The 24,050-nt window shown below is 32.5% G+C and overlaps 1 protein-coding gene across 1 annotated transcript in view; it reads right to left on the bottom strand.

The window, feature by feature from the left end:
- The window catches only part of LOC127710469 (uncharacterized), a 30,567-nt gene extending 9,305 nt beyond the window's left edge, over positions 1 to 21,262 (bottom strand). The window contains exons 1-7 of the mRNA XM_052216343.1: positions 21,149 to 21,262; positions 20,647 to 20,701; positions 20,228 to 20,349; positions 10,218 to 10,326; positions 8,741 to 8,950; positions 7,156 to 7,245; positions 6,389 to 6,460 (exon numbers count right to left, since the gene is read on the bottom strand). Coding sequence (XP_052072303.1) covers positions 6,389 to 6,460; positions 7,156 to 7,245; positions 8,741 to 8,950; positions 10,218 to 10,326; positions 20,228 to 20,349; positions 20,647 to 20,701; positions 21,149 to 21,214 — 724 coding nt within the window. The 5' untranslated portion in view covers positions 21,215 to 21,262. The remainder of the gene's footprint in view (positions 1 to 6,388; positions 6,461 to 7,155; positions 7,246 to 8,740; positions 8,951 to 10,217; positions 10,327 to 20,227; positions 20,350 to 20,646; positions 20,702 to 21,148) is intronic.
- Between the last annotated feature and the right edge of the window lie 2,788 nt (positions 21,263 to 24,050).

Raw genomic sequence — 24,050 nt, 5'->3', positions numbered from 1 at the left:
AAAAGATTTGAAGACCCCCTCAGCATGAAATTGTCCATATTTTGAGTTAGAGCCGATGAAGTTTTCTATAATTTTGATATAATTTGTCCCAAAAGTAGTACAACACACTGTAAAAATATTATTGAGAAAGCGCAGGTGGGATTTTTTTAATTTTCATTTATTGTCTAAAAGAAATGCACTACGAAATAACTGTGTACTCGGACCAACTATCAACATTTGGGGCTTAAAAAATTTAAATATTGCAAAAAAATACTTTTGAAATGCCTTAATATATAATATATTATGTATTAAAAGCAATAGAGTACTCATTTGATTTATCAGACTTATCATAATTATTAAAAAGTCAAATTTATATGAGCCTGTGGCTAAAAATGGAGGTTTTCCAATGAAGGGGGGGCCTTACAGGAAGATGTAATATTTTCCAGCAATTTTAAATTTGTAAAGCTTTTTGGTTATAAATAATCCTTATATATGTATTTAATGTACTTTAAATGGAAAGAAAACTTACAAATAACATATCACATTAGTTTAAAAGGGTCTTAGGCCAAGTAAGACTGAAAATAATTTAGGGTCAATTTAGGCCGTATCACATATTTACATTTAAAAATGCATATTGAAGCTATATGAAATAAAATTTTGTGTCTTTTCTATCATTTCTATACTCAGGTGACATGATACAATAAATCTGAGCACAAAAAGACTCTTGAATTCAACTTTTTTTGCAAACAGTATGGTCTGATACAAAGATTTTTCACTTTTTAGTGAAAAACATGCATGCAATTTTAGTCTCAACAGGCTTATATTTGAACCACTTGCTATCCTACAGAAGAAAAAAAAGATATTATGTGACATAAAACAGGTACAAAAGACATTGTTAAGTGCTTTTTATACAAGTTTAGTGAGGTCTTTATAATGGACTTCAACTTTTATGTTCCAAGCTCCTCACATTTAACTCGATCCAAACAGGGCGTTAGACGAGGACCATATATACAACACATTTTGAACATATTGTCTGAGATAATCTTCTTTTCTGTAGATTCAGAGTTCACAAATGAGTAATACAACTGGATTGAAGCATAGAAACACAAATATTGACACATAAAAACCTGTCAGATAGAAAGTCAGAATGCCACTTATGCATCAAAATTGAAAAAGCTATGAAATGCTTATTTTGACCATAAAATGCCAAAAGTGGTCATTTTTGCAGAAATTCTATCAAATAAAAGTTTTAATCCTTTAGTTTTATGCTATTTGATAAATTGACACCATCAAATCATTCAGGGAAGTTGCCAAAGTACAGATTCTATATTTCCTGATTTCACCTCTTAGGTCCGAGTACACAGTTATTTCGTAGTGCATTTCTTTTAGACAATAAATGAAAATTAAAAAAATCCCACCTGCGCTTTCTCAATAATATTTTTACAGTGTGTTGTACTACTTTTGGGACAAATTATATCAAAATTATAGAAAACTTCATCGGCTCTAACTCAAAATATGGACAATTTCATGCTGAGGGGGTCTTCAAATCTTTTGACAGCCTCCGAAGTGCTAATTTTTAACATTTTTTCAGCTGGACCAAATCACTACTTTACTTTAAAATTCATGACCCAAATTTTTTTACAGTGTCATTTCACCCCCCTACTTACTATTTGAGTCATAAAACATAGAGAAATAAATTCGGAAGGGGTATCAAAAAAATCGACAAGTAACACACTGTCCACACTAGGGACTATATTCGTGGACAACGAAAATCAAAGGACGATAACTGTGTACCCGGACCTAATAGGGTAGAAAAAGTTGACCAATCTTAATGAAACTTGGTATGACCAAAGCATATTAAATTATAAGACTGCTTACAAAGTTTCATGGCAATAGGATATATATTATAGACAATATGACTAATTCTATATTCAACTTTGAGTGTTAAATTTAGATGTTAAAATTGAAAATTTTCAACTATCAACATTTGGGGCTTAAAAAATTTAAATATTGCAAAAAAATACTTTTGAAATGCCTTAATATATAATATATTATGTATTAAAAGCAATAGAGTACTCATTTGATTTATCAGACTTATCATAATTATTAAAAAGTCAAATTTATATGAGCCTGTGGCTAAAAATGGAGGTTTTCCAATGAAGGGGGGCCTTACAGGAAGATGTAATATTTTCCAGCAATTTTAAATTTGTAAAGCTTTTTGGTTATAAATAATCCTTATATATGTATTTAATGTACTTTAAATGGAAAGAAAACTTACAAATAACATATCACATTAGTTTAAAAGGGTCTTAGGCCAAGTAAGACTGAAAATAATTTAGGGTCAATTTAGGCCGTATCACATATTTACATTTAAAAATGCATATTGAAGCTATATGAAATAAAATTTTGTGTCTTTTCTATCATTTCTATACTCAGGTGACATGATACAATAAATCTGAGCACAAAAAGACTCTTGAATTCAACTTTTTTTGCAAACAGTATGGTCTGATACAAAGATTTTTCACTTTTTAGTGAAAAACATGCATGCAATTTTAGTCTCAACAGGCTTATATTTGAACCACTTGCTATCCTACAGAAGAAAAAAAAGATATTATGTGACATAAAACAGGTACAAAAGACATTGTTAAGTGCTTTTTATACAAGTTTAGTGAGGTCTTTATAATGGACTTCAACTTTTATGTTCCAAGCTCCTCACATTTAACTCGATCCAAACAGGGCGTTAGACGAGGACCATATATACAACACATTTTGAACATATTGTCTGAGATAATCTTCTTTTCTGTAGATTCAGAGTTCACAAATGAGTAATACAACTGGATTGAAGCATAGAAACACAAATATTGACACATAAAAACCTGTCAGATAGAAAGTCAGAATGCCACTTATGCATCAAAATTGAAAAAGCTATGAAATGCTTATTTTGACCATAAAATGCCAAAAGTGGTCATTTTTGCAGAAATTCTATCAAATAAAAGTTTTAATCCTTTAGTTTTATGCTATTTGATAAATTGACACCATCAAATCATTCAGGGAAGTTGCCAAAGTACAGATTCTATATTTCCTGATTTCACCTCTTAGGTCCGAGTACACAGTTATTTCGTAGTGCATTTCTTTTAGACAATAAATGAAAATTAAAAAAATCCCACCTGCGCTTTCTCAATAATATTTTTACAGTGTGTTGTACTACTTTTGGGACAAATTATATCAAAATTATAGAAAACTTCATCGGCTCTAACTCAAAATATGGACAATTTCATGCTGAGGGGGTCTTCAAATCTTTTGACAGCCTCCGAAGTGCTAATTTTTAACATTTTTTCAGCTGGACCAAATCACTACTTTACTTTAAAATTCATGACCCAAATTTTTTTACAGTGTCATTTCACCCCCCTACTTACTATTTGAGTCATAAAACATAGAGAAATAAATTCGGAAGGGGTATCAAAAAAATCGACAAGTAACACACTGTCCACACTAGGGACTATATTCGTGGACAACGAAAATCAAAGGACGATAACTGTGTACCCGGACCTAATAGGGTAGAAAAAGTTGACCAATCTTAATGAAACTTGGTATGACCAAAGCATATTAAATTATAAGACTGCTTACAAAGTTTCATGGCAATAGGATATATATTATAGACAATATGACTAATTCTATATTCAACTTTGAGTGTTAAATTTAGATGTTAAAATTGAAAATTTTCAACTATCAACATTTGGGGCTTAAAAAATTTAAATATTGCAAAAAAATACTTTTGAAATGCCTTAATATATAATATATTATGTATTAAAAGCAATAGAGTACTCATTTGATTTATCAGACTTATCATAATTATTAAAAAGTCAAATTTATATGAGCCTGTGGCTAAAAATGGAGGTTTTCCAATGAAGGGGGGCCTTACAGGAAGATGTAATATTTTCCAGCAATTTTAAATTTGTAAAGCTTTTTGGTTATAAATAATCCTTATATATGTATTTAATGTACTTTAAATGGAAAGAAAACTTACAAATAACATATCACATTAGTTTAAAAGGGTCTTAGGCCAAGTAAGACTGAAAATAATTTAGGGTCAATTTAGGCCGTATCACATATTTACATTTAAAAATGCATATTGAAGCTATATGAAATAAAATTTTGTGTCTTTTCTATCATTTCTATACTCAGGTGACATGATACAATAAATCTGAGCACAAAAAGACTCTTGAATTCAACTTTTTTTGCAAACAGTATGGTCTGATACAAAGATTTTTCACTTTTTAGTGAAAAACATGCATGCAATTTTAGTCTCAACAGGCTTATATTTGAACCACTTGCTATCCTACAGAAGAAAAAAAAGATATTATGTGACATAAAACAGGTACAAAAGACATTGTTAAGTGCTTTTTATACAAGTTTAGTGAGGTCTTTATAATGGACTTCAACTTTTATGTTCCAAGCTCCTCACATTTAACTCGATCCAAACAGGGCGTTAGACGAGGACCATATATACAACACATTTTGAACATATTGTCTGAGATAATCTTCTTTTCTGTAGATTCAGAGTTCACAAATGAGTAATACAACTGGATTGAAGCATAGAAACACAAATATTGACACATAAAAACCTGTCAGATAGAAAGTCAGAATGCCACTTATGCATCAAAATTGAAAAAGCTATGAAATGCTTATTTTGACCATAAAATGCCAAAATTGGTCATTTTTGCAGAAATTCTATCAAATAAAAGTTTTAATCCTTTAGTTTTATGCTATTTGATAAATTGACACCATCAAATCATTCAGGGAAGTTGCCAAAGTACAGATTCTATATTTCCTGATTTCACCTCTTAGGTCCGAGTACACAGTTATTTCGTAGTGCATTTCTTTTAGACAATAAATGAAAATTAAAAAAATCCCACCTGCGCTTTCTCAATAATATTTTTACAGTGTGTTGTACTACTTTTGGGACAAATTATATCAAAATTATAGAAAACTTCATCGGCTCTAACTCAAAATATGGACAATTTCATGCTGAGGGGGTCTTCAAATCTTTTGACAGCCTCCGAAGTGCTAATTTTTAACATTTTTCAGCTGGACCAAATCACTACTTTACTTTAAAATTCATGACCCAAATTTTTTTACAGTGTCATTTCACCCCCCTACTTACTATTTGAGTCATAAAACATAGAGAAATAAATTCGGAAGGGGTATCAAAAAAATCGACAAGTAACACACTGTCCACACTAGGGACTATATTCGTGGACAACGAAAATCAAAGGACGATAACTGTGTACCCGGACCAGTATGCTTACAAAGTCTATCTGAATCTCATTTTGCAAAGAATTTCGCTCTTTCAGATGAAGAACCGCAATAAAAGCGCTGTTCCTTTGCAATTTGTGTGTTTTTGCCGTGCATGTACTGATTTTGTGTCATGGTGGATAAACCATATCCTTTGTTTTTTCTATTACTACAATGAAACTCACATCATGTGAGGTTGTTCTTTTTTATATTGTCATTGTAATTATAACGTATTGCAAAAGACAGTTGTTGAAAACCACAAACACCATAGTAAAAAATTGGTAACGTTTGCAATAACATTTTTTTAGCCGAACTAGGTACAGACTCCTCTCCAAGTAATATATAAGTGTGAGACTATAATACGATCCTATAAAGTAACCGATCGAAGAGAAATACTACTAATTGAAGTTATCTCCCCTATAAGCACACATATGTTTACACTGCACATCCAGTTCAGTAATTATTTGACATTCTGGGTATTATGTACACCGTATAAAATATATAAATACACTATATTAGGGTAGATAAAAAAAATTCGAAAATAAAGGTTTTTGTTAGAAATACAGTCTTCATCGGTCATTCTCGTTGCCAAAATTACACCAGTTTGCAACATTGCAAACATTTAAGACCCATTGTTTGCGTTGAGCTGTTTTCTACTCGTTGGTCGTATTGTTGTCTCTTTGGCACATTCCACGTTTCCATTCTCTATTCTATACAACCATAAAAAAGTGATTCAGCAATTATCCCTTCCAGTTATACTAGCTGTATATACGATCACAAATTAATTTAAATCAAATCATGTTTGAAAAGGCATAATTAGCTAGGTAAGTTTATTTTTTTTAATACTTACTATTACTTTTATAAAAATTAGGAGATGTGCTAGGATTGTCGATAAGATCATTATCCAGCATAGACCACAGGACGAGGACAGGTTCAGCAATGATCAAAACCCAAATATTAAGCAATGAAAGGCCGACATGAATAATATGAAACAATTTTAAAAAGCTAAAAACAACGACCTGATTTATGCAAATAACTATCAAACTAAAACAATTAGTGGCTAAGACAGTATTCTGACTTGGATTATAATATGAATAATGAGTTACATATTTACCATGACCAGGTGCAGTCGGGGTTTCTCTTAGTTGTTGATTATTTCTTACGTTCACCTCGGGCCTTTTTGCTCCTAAATGATAACAAGAAGTATTATAGTATCATCAATGTAGATGGTCACACTAGGGATGGCATGGACATCTTTTCAAATAACAAAAATATTCCGGATAGTGTCTTGAAAAATGTCGAAAGTCTAGGAAAACAAGCATGAAAAGTGGCACTGTGGTGGTAAAAAGTATCTAAATTATGTGCTTGCCTTTAGTAACTATGAATATTCTTCGACACGATAATATTCATTCATGTGATTCGGGTAATTTAGTTTGTCAGGAAAAACGATTTAATTGATTAAATATAAGGTTGGTTAAGTTTTCACAAAACGAGTTCACCTGACATTTATTAGTGGAAGGTGTACAAATAATGCAACTCAAATTCCGAGGGACATAAAAATTAGTAGTAAGCATCTTCGAATTCATTAATAAGAGAAGTGACTTTTTGATATTGAAACGAATGAAACATTTGTTTCTTTTGATCGTATATTCATAACTTACATGGAAATTTAGAACCTTTGACATAAACCCTATAACCTCATCAACATTTTGTACAAATTGCACTAACTTATGTTGGGATTGTTCAAGTTTAAAATATATTCATGTAAACAAATATAAAAACAAGCAAGATAATAACCTGCAAAAATGCATTTTCTTAGTTGTTTTTACTTTTTGAAAATGTTTGAAGCTAATCACGTATGAACTTTAAAAATCCACTCACCTGCCGCCTCGTCATATGTGGGCAGATTTCTGCTGTTTCCATTGTTTCCACTGCTTCCAGGTATTTGCTGATTTCCAAGATTGTTGCTGACTACAAAAGCAACACATGAAACACCAACATTAAATAGCCTTCAACATATCATCAAAATCAAAATGGAGGCGAACAATACTCAAGGGGTACTTAAACTAGTAAGTCGATGAAAAACGGACAAGGCCATGGCAAAAACAAAACACGTAAAACGATTAAAAGACAAATAACAGAATACAAAACACAAATAGGAAACTAAAACTGAGCAACACGAATCCCACCAAAAAACCGGGGTGATCCCATGTGATTTAATGATTACCAAATAGCTGTAAAACCTGACAAACAATGAAAAACGCAGGGCCCCCTCACTCCCATAAAACATTTTCTTATAAGCAACCTATAACAATTGAATATACAAAGAAACGATTTAAATAAAAACAGTGTCTAAAAATTGTCAGTCCTTAATTTCATGAATTATCAAAATAATGAAAGTATATAAAATGAATGCGAAAAAAAACTATTTTGCCTTTAGTTTTTCGTCGTTCTAAAAATTTATTCTACATCTTCCAACTTGATATGTTCGTAGCCTTTATACGTGTGGCGGCTTACTTCCAGTGCTTATTTGGGACTTTAAACCCAATGCATATGTGATAGTATACCACCATCCTTTCCTTTTAGACGCACAAATGTACTCTCTGGGGAGAATTGACTGTATGGGATGTGTAAATAGTCGTGTCCGGTTAGTTGTGCGAATAAAACAACCACACCCTAATTGGGACATTGATGACACCAAGATACGTAATTGGAACTGAAATGGCTGTCATACAAGTAGATGGTTTTGCGTGCTGTATAACCTGATTTACTTTCTTACGAAAATGCCTGTTCTACGTAACCAATTACTCCTTAATGATCTTTTCTAAAGATTTTTCCAAGACTATCCGGTATACATGTACATAATATCTAGAAAATGCTTTGAAGTTAGGTACATGTTTTATCACTATTGATATTGTCATCTAAAGAGGTCCTAAGGGGGTTATACCAGATAACTCCATAATCACTAACATCAGATATAAAAATAAAGCATGTGTGCTAAATCTTTCTATCAAAAATGTATTGCAATATAATATTGATTAACTATTTTGTGGTATATTTAAGAAAACAATATGCCATATAAACACGTAATCCAAAAACCCTATTAACATTTGGACTTGAACTTTTTTGTATAAAAACTAATCAGTGTTAATAGCAGGAATAAGACATAAAGATCTTTTTGTTCTGAAAAAGTTTTTTTTCTGTATTATTAAATTAAATGAAACCAATTGCAAACAAAACCGAATAATTATCATTGTTTCGAAAAGCAATGGTTATCTTATCAAAACATCTGTGTTCGTGTTGCGATAATTTACTTGCAGTTGCTTATAATTAAATAAATAAACGTATTTTCTCAAAGTAAACAGGGACGATTTCAATCATTGTTGTAAGTTTATGCTTAAATGATATACGATAAATATAGGGAATTGTCTTTTGCCAGAAGACGTCAGTTAAATATTACATGTACCTGGATATCGGTTGACAAATTGAACATATTGTTCATGTCCAATGTAACTGTTTTGATATGTCGGCCAGGATCTCATCGGAGATGTTGACCGCTTCTTCTTGCATTTCCTTATACATATGACGACCAGGGCAATACTCAAGCTGATGCACACTACGGTGAGTATCATCAAGAAGGCAAAGCTTCCTTTACCTTGTTTGAAAGGTTCTATTTCTGAAAAATTACATAATTAGAGATGTACTGTATACCATTTTATCACAAATTATTACAAAGTGATGATTTTACAAGACGAATCCATGTACTGAATTGTAATTACCAATGTAACAACAGTGAAAGCCAACTCTGTTATTGTCTATACAAAACAAAATTGATATGCATGGTTGTGTGAATTTGACTAATGAATTGATAAATATGCCAACTACATTTGTATGTGCATTTGCGATCTTTTCTACAGCGATGAGAGCTAGACTACCAAACCATCTATGTGTATTTAATCCAAAGCATTAGTTATCCCAACCAGTATTTGTCAAGCAGTCTCTTCTCATTCTATTTATATCGTTTTTCGAGCTTCTTACTGAAAATATGTATTGAAGAATATTTCACATAAAAGAATGTTTAATAAATGAATATCTACTGTAAAATAACGTGTATTTAGATATTTCGTATAAGAAGGACGACAACTGTGACTTTTTCTATCCTTACATCAACATGTATAATATTTAGTATTTTGTCAATCTAAACGTACAAGATATTTTCAAATATATTTTTATATGTTTTTTCTATAATATATATAAATGTATACAGTGTTTATCATATATACATGGGTAACCATATTTTATATATATCTTTTATATGTTTTTTAATTTGATAAACAGAATGTAAATAAAGTAAATACTTTAAGACATTAAACTGATGATAGAGCAGAAAGAATAGGTATGTACTTGCTTCTTTTCGTGTTTCTTCATGTACATATAGTCTTATGTTGGAAATAATCTAAGACGAAGATTTAGTGAGTTTTATACATCTAGTGTGTATTTTCGGAAATATTCGGGAGAAAATATATAACACTCAAATCTCTATTTGATTAATAAAACAGCAGGTATTGCTCTCACTCACAAATCCTGCATATTAATTGTAGAAAGCACCAAACTATTTTTATGAACAATATTTAGTATTAAGAAGTATTATCGATAGTTGCAAACAACATTTCAGGAAACGGATTCCCTTCCAATGAATTATAATCGCAGGCTTCATGAATATTAACAGCGGCTTGCTCCACACAAATATTATCTGATTAGTCCCACCTCCAGAACATGAAATGATTAGGCTATGAGTAGGGACAAGGGTTTTATAGGAAGAAATATAATTTAATTTCAGTCTATTGAGTCCATAGCTTGTCGGATTTATATATATGCTATATTTTGTGCCTCCATTAAAACTATATGGTTTTTTTCTTATTTTACAGTTTAATTGTACGTACTGCTACAGTGAGTATTTTGACTCCAGCAATCAGCTCCATTTAAGTGGAAAAAACAAGTCTGGAAATAGGAACATTGATCTTGGCAAACGTCCTCTTTAGCTTCTTCTGTCTATAAAAAGACAAATAACAGACAATTAACATACTTTCCTGTAAAAATTATAAATACGCCAACTCGACTAGTTCAAGGTTTCTAATCCTGGTTACGGTCATAATAGTTAATGTTTCTTTATGTATGCCTTGAAAGATTGCACCATCAATTAAAACTGACATATACGAGGAAATGGGAATGAAAAATCAATTACAACCCCAATTTTCAGACTGAAAATATAAAATTCGGTTGAACATTTTTGATACTATGTGTAGGCCTGTAAAATCATATAAGATTCACTGTTTCGTTGTATAGGCATTTACTTCACTGTTATGCTTATCAAATAGTTTGATAAATCCATAATATTTTTTTTTCCACTAAAAATTTGTCATATTTAAATTGTACGTTCTCTTGTATTTTGTGGACGTCCTCCTTAAATTGAAAAGGCGGATATACGTCTAATCACATCCGGATAGTTTTATACACAAATAGAACAAAGGAATTTATTAAATGCTACTGGGTTTTTTTTTTTTTGGTATCTAAAACTACTCTGTCATTGATCATAGAGTAATATGTTCAATGTTGTCCATTACGATTTATTATCGGTTTGAATTGATTTTGGTCTTGACCATTGCCACTTATCATGATTAAGGCCGAATTGCATGACGGGTGATACATGCATAGAAGGAGATGCCTACGTTGTCCATGAACATGATCTGGCTCATTTTCTTGTGGATGTGATTTACCTTATTTTTCAAATTAAAGTGTGTCTTTTAATTAAGGCGAAGTGTACGTAATTAACTACTCCACAGAATTTTTTAAAATTTTACATGTGGATTCTGCTTGTAAAAATACATCAGACAATAAAATAAAAAAAGGGGGTAACCGTTTTCGTTTTTCAGATACAAGCTGTTGAAATTAACAGCTTGATACGCCAAAAATACAAAGGATATATAGGGAAAATCATAAAAATCAGCTGATATTTTTACTTTATCAAGATTTTCTAATTCGTTGGTCCACAGAATTTTTTTTAAAAATCGATATGCGATTCAAAAATGAACAACGAACCCATTGGTGCAAAGAAAGTCCTTAGCAACCGTGCTAGTTTTCAAGCTATATCCTGTGGAAGTTTGATTTTTAGCGGAAAAAATAAAAACATTCGGCGACGTTATTGATGTCTACTGTAACGTCATCACAATTTCTACTCTATAACGCTATTAAACCGTATGTAGTGTCGTAACAAAATCGTGAGTGTGTATAAAATTGGAATGGAAATAGGGAATATGTCAAAGAGACAACAACCCGACCAAAGAGCAGACAACAGCCGAAGGCCACCAATGGGTCTTCAACGCAGCGAGAAAATCCCGCACCCGGAGGTGGTCCTCAGCTTGCCCCTAAATAAAATTGTGTACTAGTTCAGTGAAAATGGACGTCACACTAAACTCCAAAACATATAAATGAACTAAAATTAAAAAAAAACATACAAGACTAACAAAGGCCAGAGGCTCCTGACTTGGGACAGGCGCAAACATACGGCAGGGTTAAACATGTTTTGTGAGATCTCAACCCTCCCCCTATACCTCTAACAATGTAGAATAAAGAAACACATAGCAATACGCACAGTAAAACTCAGTTTAAAAGAAGTACGAGTCCGATGTCAGAATAGGTAACAAAAGAAAATAAACAAAAAGACAATGATACATAAATTAACAAAGGACTACTAGCAGTTACTGACATGCCAGCTCCAGACCTCAGTTAAACTGATTGATAGATTATGTCTTCATCTTATGAAAATCAAGAACAATCCCTCCCGTTAGGGGTTTAGTATCATACAATCATAAAATATATGAGAAGAACATAACCCGTATCATGCCAACAACAGGTTTTAGAATAATAGTGTTTATTTCCGATGCAAAGACCCTATGAGTGAATCAATATTAATACCAAAATATGCAATCCTTAATGACCTGACAACAGTATCGTAACTATATCCTTTCCGAATAAGTCTGTTTAAAGGTTTGGTTGGCTTTTGAGGTGAATGCCGACATTTTTGTGCTTTGTAAAGAATATTACCATAAAATATTGGATGTGAAATTCCTGAACGTATAAGATGTCTACATGTCATGTTGATTTATATTTACGAATGATTTATAACCCATTTTCCTAATTATTGCAAATGCTCAAGCGTAATCAATTGATAAGGAAATAAACTGAGTATTTTTTAAGGATATTTCTGCTGCCAAAAAAAAAAAAGAAGCAAATTGGCAAATAAATATACTGCAAGTGAAAGAAAGTTACTGTATAGACTTTAACTCAATCTTTTCTTAATTTGACAGGGTTCCACATCTTTTTTTGAAATGCTTGTATTTATAGCTGACTATGGGCTTTGATCATTGTTGAAGGCCGTACGGTGACCTATAGTTGTTAATTTCTGTGTCATTTGGACTCTTGTGGAGAGTTGTCCCATTGGCAATCATACCACATCTTCTTATTTTTATATTGTATTGTTCTAACAAGTGTGGACACAGATGAATGTGGATAGTATGTTTGGATGTTTGACAGTGTTTTATATGAAAAAAGGAGTTCTATGTTTTTCCTATATGGTGTTATTAACTGTGTTGCACGATGACAACCAACCTGAGCATGAGGAGTGTTGTTTATTTAATATTTAGATTTTATGTTCAAGAGGGCATTGAAGAGACACTAATTGCATTAATGACCAAATGATTATGATAGAATATTTTCCACATCTTTGATTTTGGATACATTTTGTAGCTAGGAGAGCAACACATAATAGGTTCATTTTTTCATGTGATTTTTTTTTAAATGGGAGATGATATCTGAGAACATGATATCAGGAGGCTGTAATTCAGTGGTTGTGGTTTGTCTATGTGTTGCATAATATTTCTTTTTCGTTTATTTTGTGTACATAAATAACATAAATGACTATGCGTTATGGTCTTTGCTCATTGTTGAAGGCTGTACGGTGACCCGTAGTTGTTAATTTCTGTGTCATTTTGGTCTGTTGTGGAGAATTGTCTCATTGGCAATCATACCACATCTTTTTTATATGTATTTGCTCACTATTTGTATGGTTCTATTTATATTACTTTGTGGTGGATTGTCAGTATCATTAGTAAAATATTTTGTTAAAATGTCGAAATTGTTTCTCAGATTAGAAGACATTTATTGGTTTTTAGTAATGAAAATGCCTGACATGATGCTTGGGGCTAGATGAGCTAGAAAGTAAACTTCTGTGTTGTTTTTTATCAATTCTTTGATAACATCTCCTCCAAAGCTGGCCGAAGCAAAAAAAAGTTTTGACCAATATGAAAACGATATCAACAAAAAAACCTTTGTGAGCATGCTTCAAAGACTCATAACTGCTCCAAAAATAATCTGATAGAATTTCAAGCATGTCAAGTGGGTATTATGAAAATCTACTTAATATGTCTTAATATCAAAAAAGTTATAGTATTCAATATGAAAAAGGTATTGCAAAATTATTCTTTCAATTTTTTTTTTATATGGATACAAATATAAGTGATACCAATACAGTATTTGTTGTGGAATGAAAGTGTAGTGATTAACATTTACTGTCATGACTGTAACAATGTTAATTCACACAAATTAAGAAATAAACAAATGAATGAAAAATGTTGAACATGTACAATGAAATATAGTTTTAGAAATCAATTAGGCCAGATAGGCCTTATAAATTTTATTTTTTTTTTAACATACTGAATGACCATTTACACTCAGGACCGAGTCATCAGTAGGCAGTACAGATGTACTAAAACAACCTAGCATCATATTGCTAGTAGCGAGTGTAGCATTGTCGGGTAAATTTGTTCTTTTTTTTAAATTTGGTTAATGGACAAAAAATGTTTGGTTCAAATCATAATAAAATGCTTTTATCTCCTTATTACTTACTGTTACATTGTACATAGAATGGATACTACCCTGACAAATCCTTGTACATGAGAGTTGTCTGTCAAATCTTTATTTCACAAAGAATGAATTGCATAACAATGAACTGAGCTCAAAGCAAAGCACTTTAATAATACACTTAGACAAAGAGCTCAATCCAGTGATATACTTTGTACTACAGGTCCTTCATGAACATCCTATCCACCAAAACCATATCTCACAAACATGCCATACTACATGGTTCGATCAGAAGTCCTGAAAAAGACATGAATTTTATTATCATATTTTAATTATATATACACAGGTTAAAAGTTATATACTCCAATGGCAGTCTTTCCTGCTAAAATGTCATGTGTAGAATGTGATATACCATTTTTGGGTCTATATGGGTACTGTCCTTTATATTCATTAGGTCATTTTGACACAGCAAAATATATAGAAAATGTTAACTTTGATCTGGAAATTGAGTTCTTTTTCGCAAAATAAACCCACTGAAACTAAACTTTGAATGCAAAAGACCCCTAAATGGTCAACAGATATTGCTATAAAGAATAGTCCATAAAGATTATTGTTATTAAAGAGTTCATGAAATGTACACCGATTCTGTCAGTTGAATGGACTAGAATGAGATAAATTATATAAACATAAAGGTTTTTTTCAACAGTTGTGGTGCAAATTAAATCAGTTTTATTTTATGGTTTTACAATATCGATTATCTATAGCTATTTATTGTTATATTGTTGGTATTTTTCACCTTCCTAAAACAGTTTTAACGCAACATGAACGCAAGCTTAATAGATCTTGATAGGTTTTCCTCACATATTTTGACGTTGCTGAAAAATTTTGGTTGACATATGTATCCTCTTCTCATCATCTTTCATGCTATTAAGAATGCATACTGTCGTCACAATTTCCATTGAAAAGGCATGCATAGTACAAATTCATATGACGTACGAAAACATATGATCTGACCATATACATGTACATGTATGTATAGGTTATCAGCTTTTCTACACATAATAGCCAGTAAGCCGCAATGAACCTATTATGGCGAGTGAGCGCAGCTAATGAGCTAAAATGAATCAAATTGTGTCTTCAGTGGGGGATATTTTAAGGGATCTATATGAAGAAAACCTGATCATCTGTTTATCGTTCTATTACTGGCTTTTTCACCACCCTAACTTGGCCAAAGACAGTTTTTACAGACGAAAGCAAGCTTGATAACTACTCCTCACACACATGTATAGATTATTGGCTTTTCTACACGAGTCATGAATATCGTAAAATGTTAGCCAGTGAGCAGGCCCGCAATGAACTTTTTTAGCGAGTGACCCCAGCTAATGAGCTAAAATGAATCAAATTGTGAACTCAGTCATAGTTGGTGATATTTTAAGGTATCTACACAAAGAAAACCTGCTTATATAAATCTCAGTGGCGGATCCACAACTTTTCATAAAAGGGGGGTGGCCGCTGACTGACCTAAGGGTTGCCCACTCTCGTCATGCTTCCCCAGTGGCGGATCCGGGGGGAGGGTTCCGAGGGTTGGAAACCCCCTTTTTTGGACGATCAATGCATTTGAATGGGGACACATAGTTGGAGCACATCCTCCCCCCCAACCTTTGTCCCGAGTTGGGAACCCCCCTTTTATAAAATGGCTGGATCCGCCCCTGCTTCCCAATAAAATCAACCAAATTTTCCCCATCCCCTGGATCCGTCTATGTAACTGTTTATCGTTCTGCGTAATACTGGCTTTTTCACCTCCCTTACTTGGCCCTAGACAGTTGCTTATCTGTTTATCGTTCTGTCACTGGCTTTTTTTTAGACTAGAGACTTCATGTGTACAAACCTGACGTCAAACTCGTGTACTATAAAAGAAGAGACAAATAATTTCACATTAAATCCTGTAACATTACATCTAAAGATAATTATAATCCAAAGTAAATTATATTACGATGTCAATGGACTAAATTCCCGCGCAAATGTCATCACTGGGATAGACCAAAACGAATTTTAGGTTTATGTATCATTCACATTCCGATCAATTTACTCAGTTAAATAAAATATATGTGTTAACTATTTTTATATTGGTTTTGAATTTAGTTAATCTATCGGAAAAAAGGATTTATTTCTCGCAGATAGCCCTCAATACTATACACCAACTCGACACTGAAGTTAAAAAAACCTATAACATAATAGTATATGGAATCGTCCAAACGGATTACCTAATATTGATATAGGTGAAATATGTAGATTCAGAATTGTGTACACAGAAATAAGATCAGAAATAAAGCCCTATGTAAAATGAAAACAATAACACAACTGTATAAAATCATTGTTTATTAAATTTGCTTGCATAAGAACCATGAAGTTAAAATTTATAATGATTACGTTTATCCTGTCAACCCCTTTTCTTCATTGCATCAAGGCTTCCGTTGCTTTACATCAGCAGCAATTCAACCAATCGGGGAATGTTAAGTTGGGACATACCTCTATTTTTGGAAGCGTGATCTTTACATCGAGGCTTGCGTTGCTTTACACCGAGGCCACAGTAGTTCGACCAATCGGGGAATGTTTATTTGGGGCATGTGACCTATTGAACTGCAGGTTTTATAATATTTTAATCGAAATTGTAGAAAAATGAAATGTTGTTAGTACATACAAAACAGAAAATGATGAATACTTTTAGTAAAAGATAATTTGGATCCGGGTTCTGTGTATTCACATCATTTGTACAACTCTCCTTACTGATGCCATTTTTTGGAATTTCTGTGACCTAAATGGTTCGCGAAAATTAATATTTTATTATATATATAGTAATAATTATGAATCAAATATCAAGTTCGAAATTGTCCCGGTTAACACAGCGTTGACAGAATGATTCTATATGTATTTAAATAATCGGTTATAATTATCGCGTATACACGTCTTTTTTTAAAATCTTATTTCTGCATGTTTGTTTTTTAAAAAAGTGAATATAATTTGCTGCTTCTTTTCATCCTCGCCATTACCGGCGCTATTCGAGGTATTGCGCACAAAACATATTTTATTTGTCAGGTTCACACACGTGCACGTGACACAACTCTGCAATTTTATTTTTAAAATTTCCTGTCTCAATCGCTTTCCCTTTTCTTTTACTACACGACAAAGCATGATATAATGTTTGCTTGAGATTTTAAGTAAAAAAGGAAATAATTTCTTGTACCATTATTTGTTAAATATCCACATGCATGACTCCCAAAAAATAAGAAAACTGCATCTGCATATTATCTTTAGAATTTTTATGGCTGTAATAAGGTCAAAAGAAGAACACGCATATGAATTTTAGCAAAGTAAAACAGATCGGAGTTTTTGATATAACTTCCCGTAGCACAGATCATTCCCAGTGTTAGCCTTAACATTGTGTATATTGTGTATAATGCTATAGCATTGTGTATAATGTAATGCTAAAGCTTTGTGCATGGTGATATGCTATAAATGTACTGGTGTTATATTATAAATGTACTGGTGTAATACTATACATGTACTGGTGTAATGCTATAAGAATGTACCAAGGGCGATGCTATACGAGTCTACCTAGTGTAGTGCCATACAAATTGTTCCTGTATATAATGCAAATGAATTGCAGTTTCTTAATATAATATGAAAATAAGGAGATGTGGTATGATTGCAAATTAGACAACTATCTGCCACAGTTTAAGGTAGACCGGGTGTCTTTTTCTGAGCGTCCGTTCTGATCATGTTGCAAAAATACTTTTTTGTTTTAAAAATATTTTACCAAGTATCATTTAATATACAACAAAATACCTTAAACTTGAAATTTAAAGATTGAACTATCAAAACATTAAGTGTCGTAAAGTATATTTAAAATTTTTGGGGATTTTTTCAAGAAAATAAGGCCCGTGACCCCTTTTTTTTATTTGATATTTCGGAGTTATTAATGAAAAGCAATTCTCTCATCGAATTTTAGCCAATTCTATCGTTTAATGTTTCCGCAATAAGGAAAACTTAAGTTTCCTCTATATTAACAATATAAAATAACCCAAATTTCGTTAATTTCAATGTGTTATTACAAAAAACAAGGTCCGTGATCCCCAGTTTTTGTATTGAAATTTGAAATTACATTGACCCCGAAGTCTTTTACAGAAGTTGAAGAAAAATCTATCGTCCAATATTTAGACACCCCAGCTACCTTAAATCATGTGGATGTAATTATTATAGGCAACCATACGGCCTTCAACAATGAGAAAAATCCATACCGTATGGTCGGTTATAAAAAGCCCCGACATTATAGACCCTATTTTCTTCACCCCCTCCCCCTTCTTCCCCTACCTTATACTACTGCTGAATGATACACAAAACCACAACAAAAGAAAACAAATTTCGCTATCCCTTCGAAATTGGAATTTGATAAAGAAAAAATAACACGTTCTATTTTTATCATACATGTGTAGTTTCAGTTTCAACCATGGTTCTAAATTTAGATTTTACTTTCCCCAAAAATTGCGGACGGAATAGAAAACACCTGTTTATTTTCTGCACCTTGAAAACTGAGATTTGGATGACATAGATTTTACTTATTCTGAGATAAAAGTAATAGTGCTCAATTCTTAGTTTTTGAGTGTGAAATGTTTTGTGGACGGAATCTGATGGGTTTTTTTTTTGCTGTTGGCTTTTTCTTCGGCTTATAAATGTTGTACTAGTGGTCGATTACCCTTAGTATCTTTTATACTTTTTACATAAATAATAAAATATAAAACATCAATTGCATAAAATCGGACATGCCAACGTCTTTCTTGTTCAACACACAAATTCACATGCAATATGATTATTCGTTACCTACAATTTTACGCTACACTGAATTTCATTCAAAACTATGGTTTTTCAAAAAATATTGTGGGGTCAATTCTGGTTTGATTTTAATGAATTTGGTACGAATAGAAGCAGAATTGTCACTGGTTTATTTGTTTATTTGGTTATAATTTTGTTGTTTAGGCGTTTTTACCTTCTGTTGAAATAAACACGAGTCGTATTGTGTACCTGCTTCTGCGTGTCTAAAACAAAAACAGTGGTAATAGAGTCAGACTAACTCACAATAGGATACTCAGATTTCTGATTGGAGTCATTATAAAAATTTCTTTGAAGTTTTGAGATAGCACATGAATACTTGTTTGGATTCATGATAGACCGCACGAAGTCATTTTTCTTTCATGTGCCCATTTTTCCTTTCTTGGAGTAGGGGAGATAACCCGCGTAACTAACGACGCACGTTTTTTATCCTGAATTCCGCTAGAGGCGTGCAATTACGTACACTTCGCCTTAATACCATTTAAGTTATTAGAAAGATAACTGTATACTGCTATCATGTTGAAAATATACGGATCATACACACGAATAATTATTTTAAAACATATTTAATCAAGCCTTTATATTATGAACAATATAAGGTACTATAGTTTGTTGAATATGTGATTAGGTTCAGAATAAATATGTAGCAAGACTGGGAGAAAACATCTTGTTTTTCCTGCACCAAATCAGACGCTCCTTGTTGAAATGTAACGGTTCAGTGAGTATTTAGTTTTAAGGCGATGGAACATGGATTCCTTTCCTAAAAGGTGGTCAGGTTGAACTGTGTTTGATCCCATTTCCGCCCTTACTTTGTATCCTTACTTTTTTTTCAATATTTATAAAACTTATAATGAATATTGGCCTAAAAAATTATTATTGTGGGAACACAGAACACCATTTCATTCTTTCCTTCTTTCATTTTGTACTATTTATATCATTGTCGCGGATCTGTTCCTCTCATAAGTATGTGTTGTCGACCTTGTTCTAAATGTACCAAAGAATTCTTTTACTTTATTTAGCCTTTTTAATTTCTATTCTAGCGTCACTGGTGAGTTTTTTGTAGTCTGAAGTACAAGATTTTAATCCTGGTATTTATGATGAGCTTATTTTCATGCATTGATGTTGATGTCATTAAAAAATTACATACCGAACATTCCATTAGGTGCATGCTACAGTAGTAGCTATCAGCACAGGACGAGTATTCTGCGTGTTTCGCAGACGATAATATCTTCCGGCCGAGGAATGACAAGGCATTTTCTTTGCTGAGTCCTGTCAGAGGAAACAATGAATGTCATCGTAACATATTATTCCTGACAATCGGAATTTATCCACAAAAACAAATTTAACATATATTTGGCCTTATATGTACATTTATATTTTTGTCATCTTCACTGCTCCTGGTCTTTGGATTTTAAAAGTACTTTCAATACATTGCAGTAATATTTATGGTTCTTTTTAAAAAAGAGAAATGGTTCTGTTTACAAGAGGAGTATAAACATTACCAGGATATGTTTCAACTTAAATCAAATCTTGATTTCTGGAAATTGTAATATATAACTTTCTTACTTGTTTCTTGTCTTCCGTTGACTTCCGAAATAGCAGCAACAAAACAGAATATTACCTAAAAGTCAGATATATATGTAAATAAAAAAACAGTTTGACGAACTTCAGCATATCATGTTCCAATTTGCGTAGCCTCAATCCCGTTCTCTGTTCATCATTTTGTTCTGAAAAATTATGTGGAAGAAGGACGTACTTTAGAGCGCCAATATTTGCGGTTCAATTTAAATTTCGCCTATTTTATATGTAGATTCTTTATCTCCTTAATAGTGCAATGCCGACATTTCAAGTATTCATATTGTATCAGCTAACGCATTGGCTTAAAAATTACAACATTGAAAAATTTTCCAGCCTTTTTTTTATTTACAGATCACAATCATTTGTATATATGCAGGTTTGAAACACTGATAAGCTTGCCTGGTAAATAAGGGATGTAGAATCTTGGGTTGCTTACACATTTTAGTACAAATTCAAAGTAATACACAAATTTAAGTAAAAGATAACTTACAAATTTTGCCACCATTTTGGTATTTAAACTAACTTCTGTCCGGTTATATCGTATATATGAAATCATGTTAATAGGAGCTGATTGCCAAATATATGTCGTAATAAACTAATGCATTGAATTGTGATACAGATCTCAAAGATATGATATATAATATTCATTTAAAACAAATATAGTTATTGTATCACGTGGACTACAGTTTTTAAATTATAAAAAAATATGAATAATTTTCATTGTTTTGAGTAACAAATTATGCTTTGGTAATGGCATGATTTAATTTATATAAATAAAATTAGAAGTAGGGTGTAAGTCAATGAGAAACAACGCAGGTCATTTAGGGTACACAATTAAACCAGAAAAGATTGATTAATTGTTGGAAAATAAACACTAGATTTAAAAAATACACAAAGATGATAACCACTTAGATATTAAATGTTATTCGGGATCTTCACAGGGGAAATGGGTTCGTATTTACAGTCCCTGTACAACATGTCTTTGCATTGTGATGCTGAATTGTTCCTCACTAATCAGTTTTAAAAGTTGATTGTAGGTCAGTATAAGTAACTGAGAAGTAATAAAAAGACGTAAAATACAATTTTGCATATAAAGCTAGAGAAAGGCCAAACATTTGTAATGTAAATAAAGCTTTGTAGGTAAACAAATATATAGATAAATGCATATGTCTGAAGATGACACATGAGTACCAAAGACGGCTGATTTGTTAATCGTATCTGCTATTTACTTCCACAAACAACATAGTCACTCACGTTAGCAATAACAGTACATAAGGTGCAAAATTGATCTTTGTTCCTGCAATAACAGAGAATAATATGATTCAATTTTGGGTATTTGGCTTCTGTGGCGATTCATTATCAAAATAATTTACTTACTACAAAATAGAATAATATCACTCGTGTCGCATGGACATGGTTGCCACCAATAAACTGTTTACAACCAATGGCAGTCCCAGACTATTCCATCGTGTATTAGGTCAAATAAAGCTGCGGAATTTGTAATGTGGCTCATAAAAGTTGTAATAGGGGTAAGCTCCTTCGACCATTAACTTTTGAAACAGAGATATGTCTCGGCTGTCGGCAGCAAAATTCAGAAAAGACAATCTGATTGGCAGCAACATTGCTTTATAATTTAAAGTCGTTGGGTTATGATCTAGAGAGCAGGGCCTCGAAATGGTCGACAAACTGAGATGAACATACAGTAATGTAACTTTATAGAAAATATCGTTGTCTATAGTAAGCAGTTCCTATCAATCTAACTTTAGCAGAAAACTTTACATTGAAAATTGCTAATTAAGTCAAAGTAATTGGACCATAACCTATGGGACAGAGGCTCAAAATAGTCAAGTCACTGGACCATGACCTAGGGGACAGGGCCTCCAAGTAGTCGTCAAATTGATTTATACTGATAGTAATGCAATTTCATATTAAATATCAAAGATGTACTAGTATCACAAGTAGTTCATATCAAACTAACTTAAGCAGACAACTTAACCATTGTTGACGCCGTCATCGTCGTCATCGCCTTCGTCAGAAAATCAATCCCTATGTCTCGCTTTCCGCGACTTTCGTCGCAGGCCAGACAAAATCAGATATAAAGAAAAAATATTGAAATCGACACTTCACAAGTTTCACGGTCACCATCACCAATTGGTTGACCGATACGATGTGTCGGTTGCTCAAAATAGATACCAGGATTAAACATGTGTACGCCAGACGCGAGTTTCGTCTACAAAAGACTCATCAGTGACGCTCGAATAAAAAAAAGTTAAAAAGACCAAATAAATTACGAAGTTGGGGAGCATTGAGGACCCAAAATTCCGAAAGGTTTTGCCAAATAAAGCTAAGTTAATCTATTCCTGGGGTAGAAAATCCTAAGAATTTCGAGAAAAAAATAAGGTTTTGTGAACAGGTAATTAATAATTATGACCATAGAAACCACAATAGTCGTCTGATCTATAATTAACCCGATTTTACCTTATTCTCGATAGTGACATATATTGACTGCGTGTGAATTCGAATGGCGAGTGATACATGCATAGCAGGAGACGTATTTAACCTGTCGACGCACCCGGTCTCGTTCCGTTTAGAGTCCATCCCATTCCCTCAGTTTTTGTTTGTTGACTTGATTGGTCTCTTCTCAATTGATATACGAAATTTAAACATCAGTAAACTACTGTCGCCTTGATTTACATATATTTTAATTTAAACTTGAATGCTTTCATTGTATCTTCCCCCTGATTTACATTAAAAGAAGAAAAGCTTAAACTCAATAAAGTTCGTTAGTGGCGAGTGGTCTAAGTTTTTATCTACAGTAACCACTAACTGGTCAACACTGAGGTTGTAGGTTTGAACCCCGTTCGTAAAAAGGTGTTCTCAAATTTGAAACAAGATTTCCAATGTCATCCTCATAATTTTGTAAGAGTACTGAACAAATGGCAACACCATTTGCATCAATTGTAAATTTATTCTTCATTTAAGTCAGGTGTAACTAGAACAGGTGACTGGGGCATTTAAAGGCTTTTATCTTCTCAAATGACTTTCACATTGATCTGTTCATGCAAATTTCACATTTGTGTCAAGTATTTTTGTTAAAGATTTCGAAATGTGAAAAACAAAGTTAGACAACATTTTCGGAAATATCCAGACATTTTAATAAATATTAAAACTCCAACTTGTTACATTAAAAATTTAAATCAGCAATTGCATTTTACTTTTGACGTGATGAGTTTAATTCTACCTTCACCAAAGTCAGAACTTACAAACTTTGAACAAATTCGTATTAAACTATATAAACTGTTAGATTTACTTCTGACACTCTTTGAAACTAGAGGCTCTAAAGAGACCGTGTCGCTCACCTTGGTCTATGTGCATATTCAACAAAGGACACT

This window comes from Mytilus californianus, unplaced genomic scaffold (assembly GCF_021869535.1).
Source record: "Mytilus californianus isolate M0D057914Y unplaced genomic scaffold, xbMytCali1.0.p SCAF_8, whole genome shotgun sequence".
Taxonomy (NCBI): domain Eukaryota; kingdom Metazoa; phylum Mollusca; class Bivalvia; order Mytilida; family Mytilidae; genus Mytilus; species Mytilus californianus.
The sequence above is the reverse complement of the archived record's forward strand: the minus strand, read 5'-3'. Positions and strand labels throughout refer to the sequence as shown.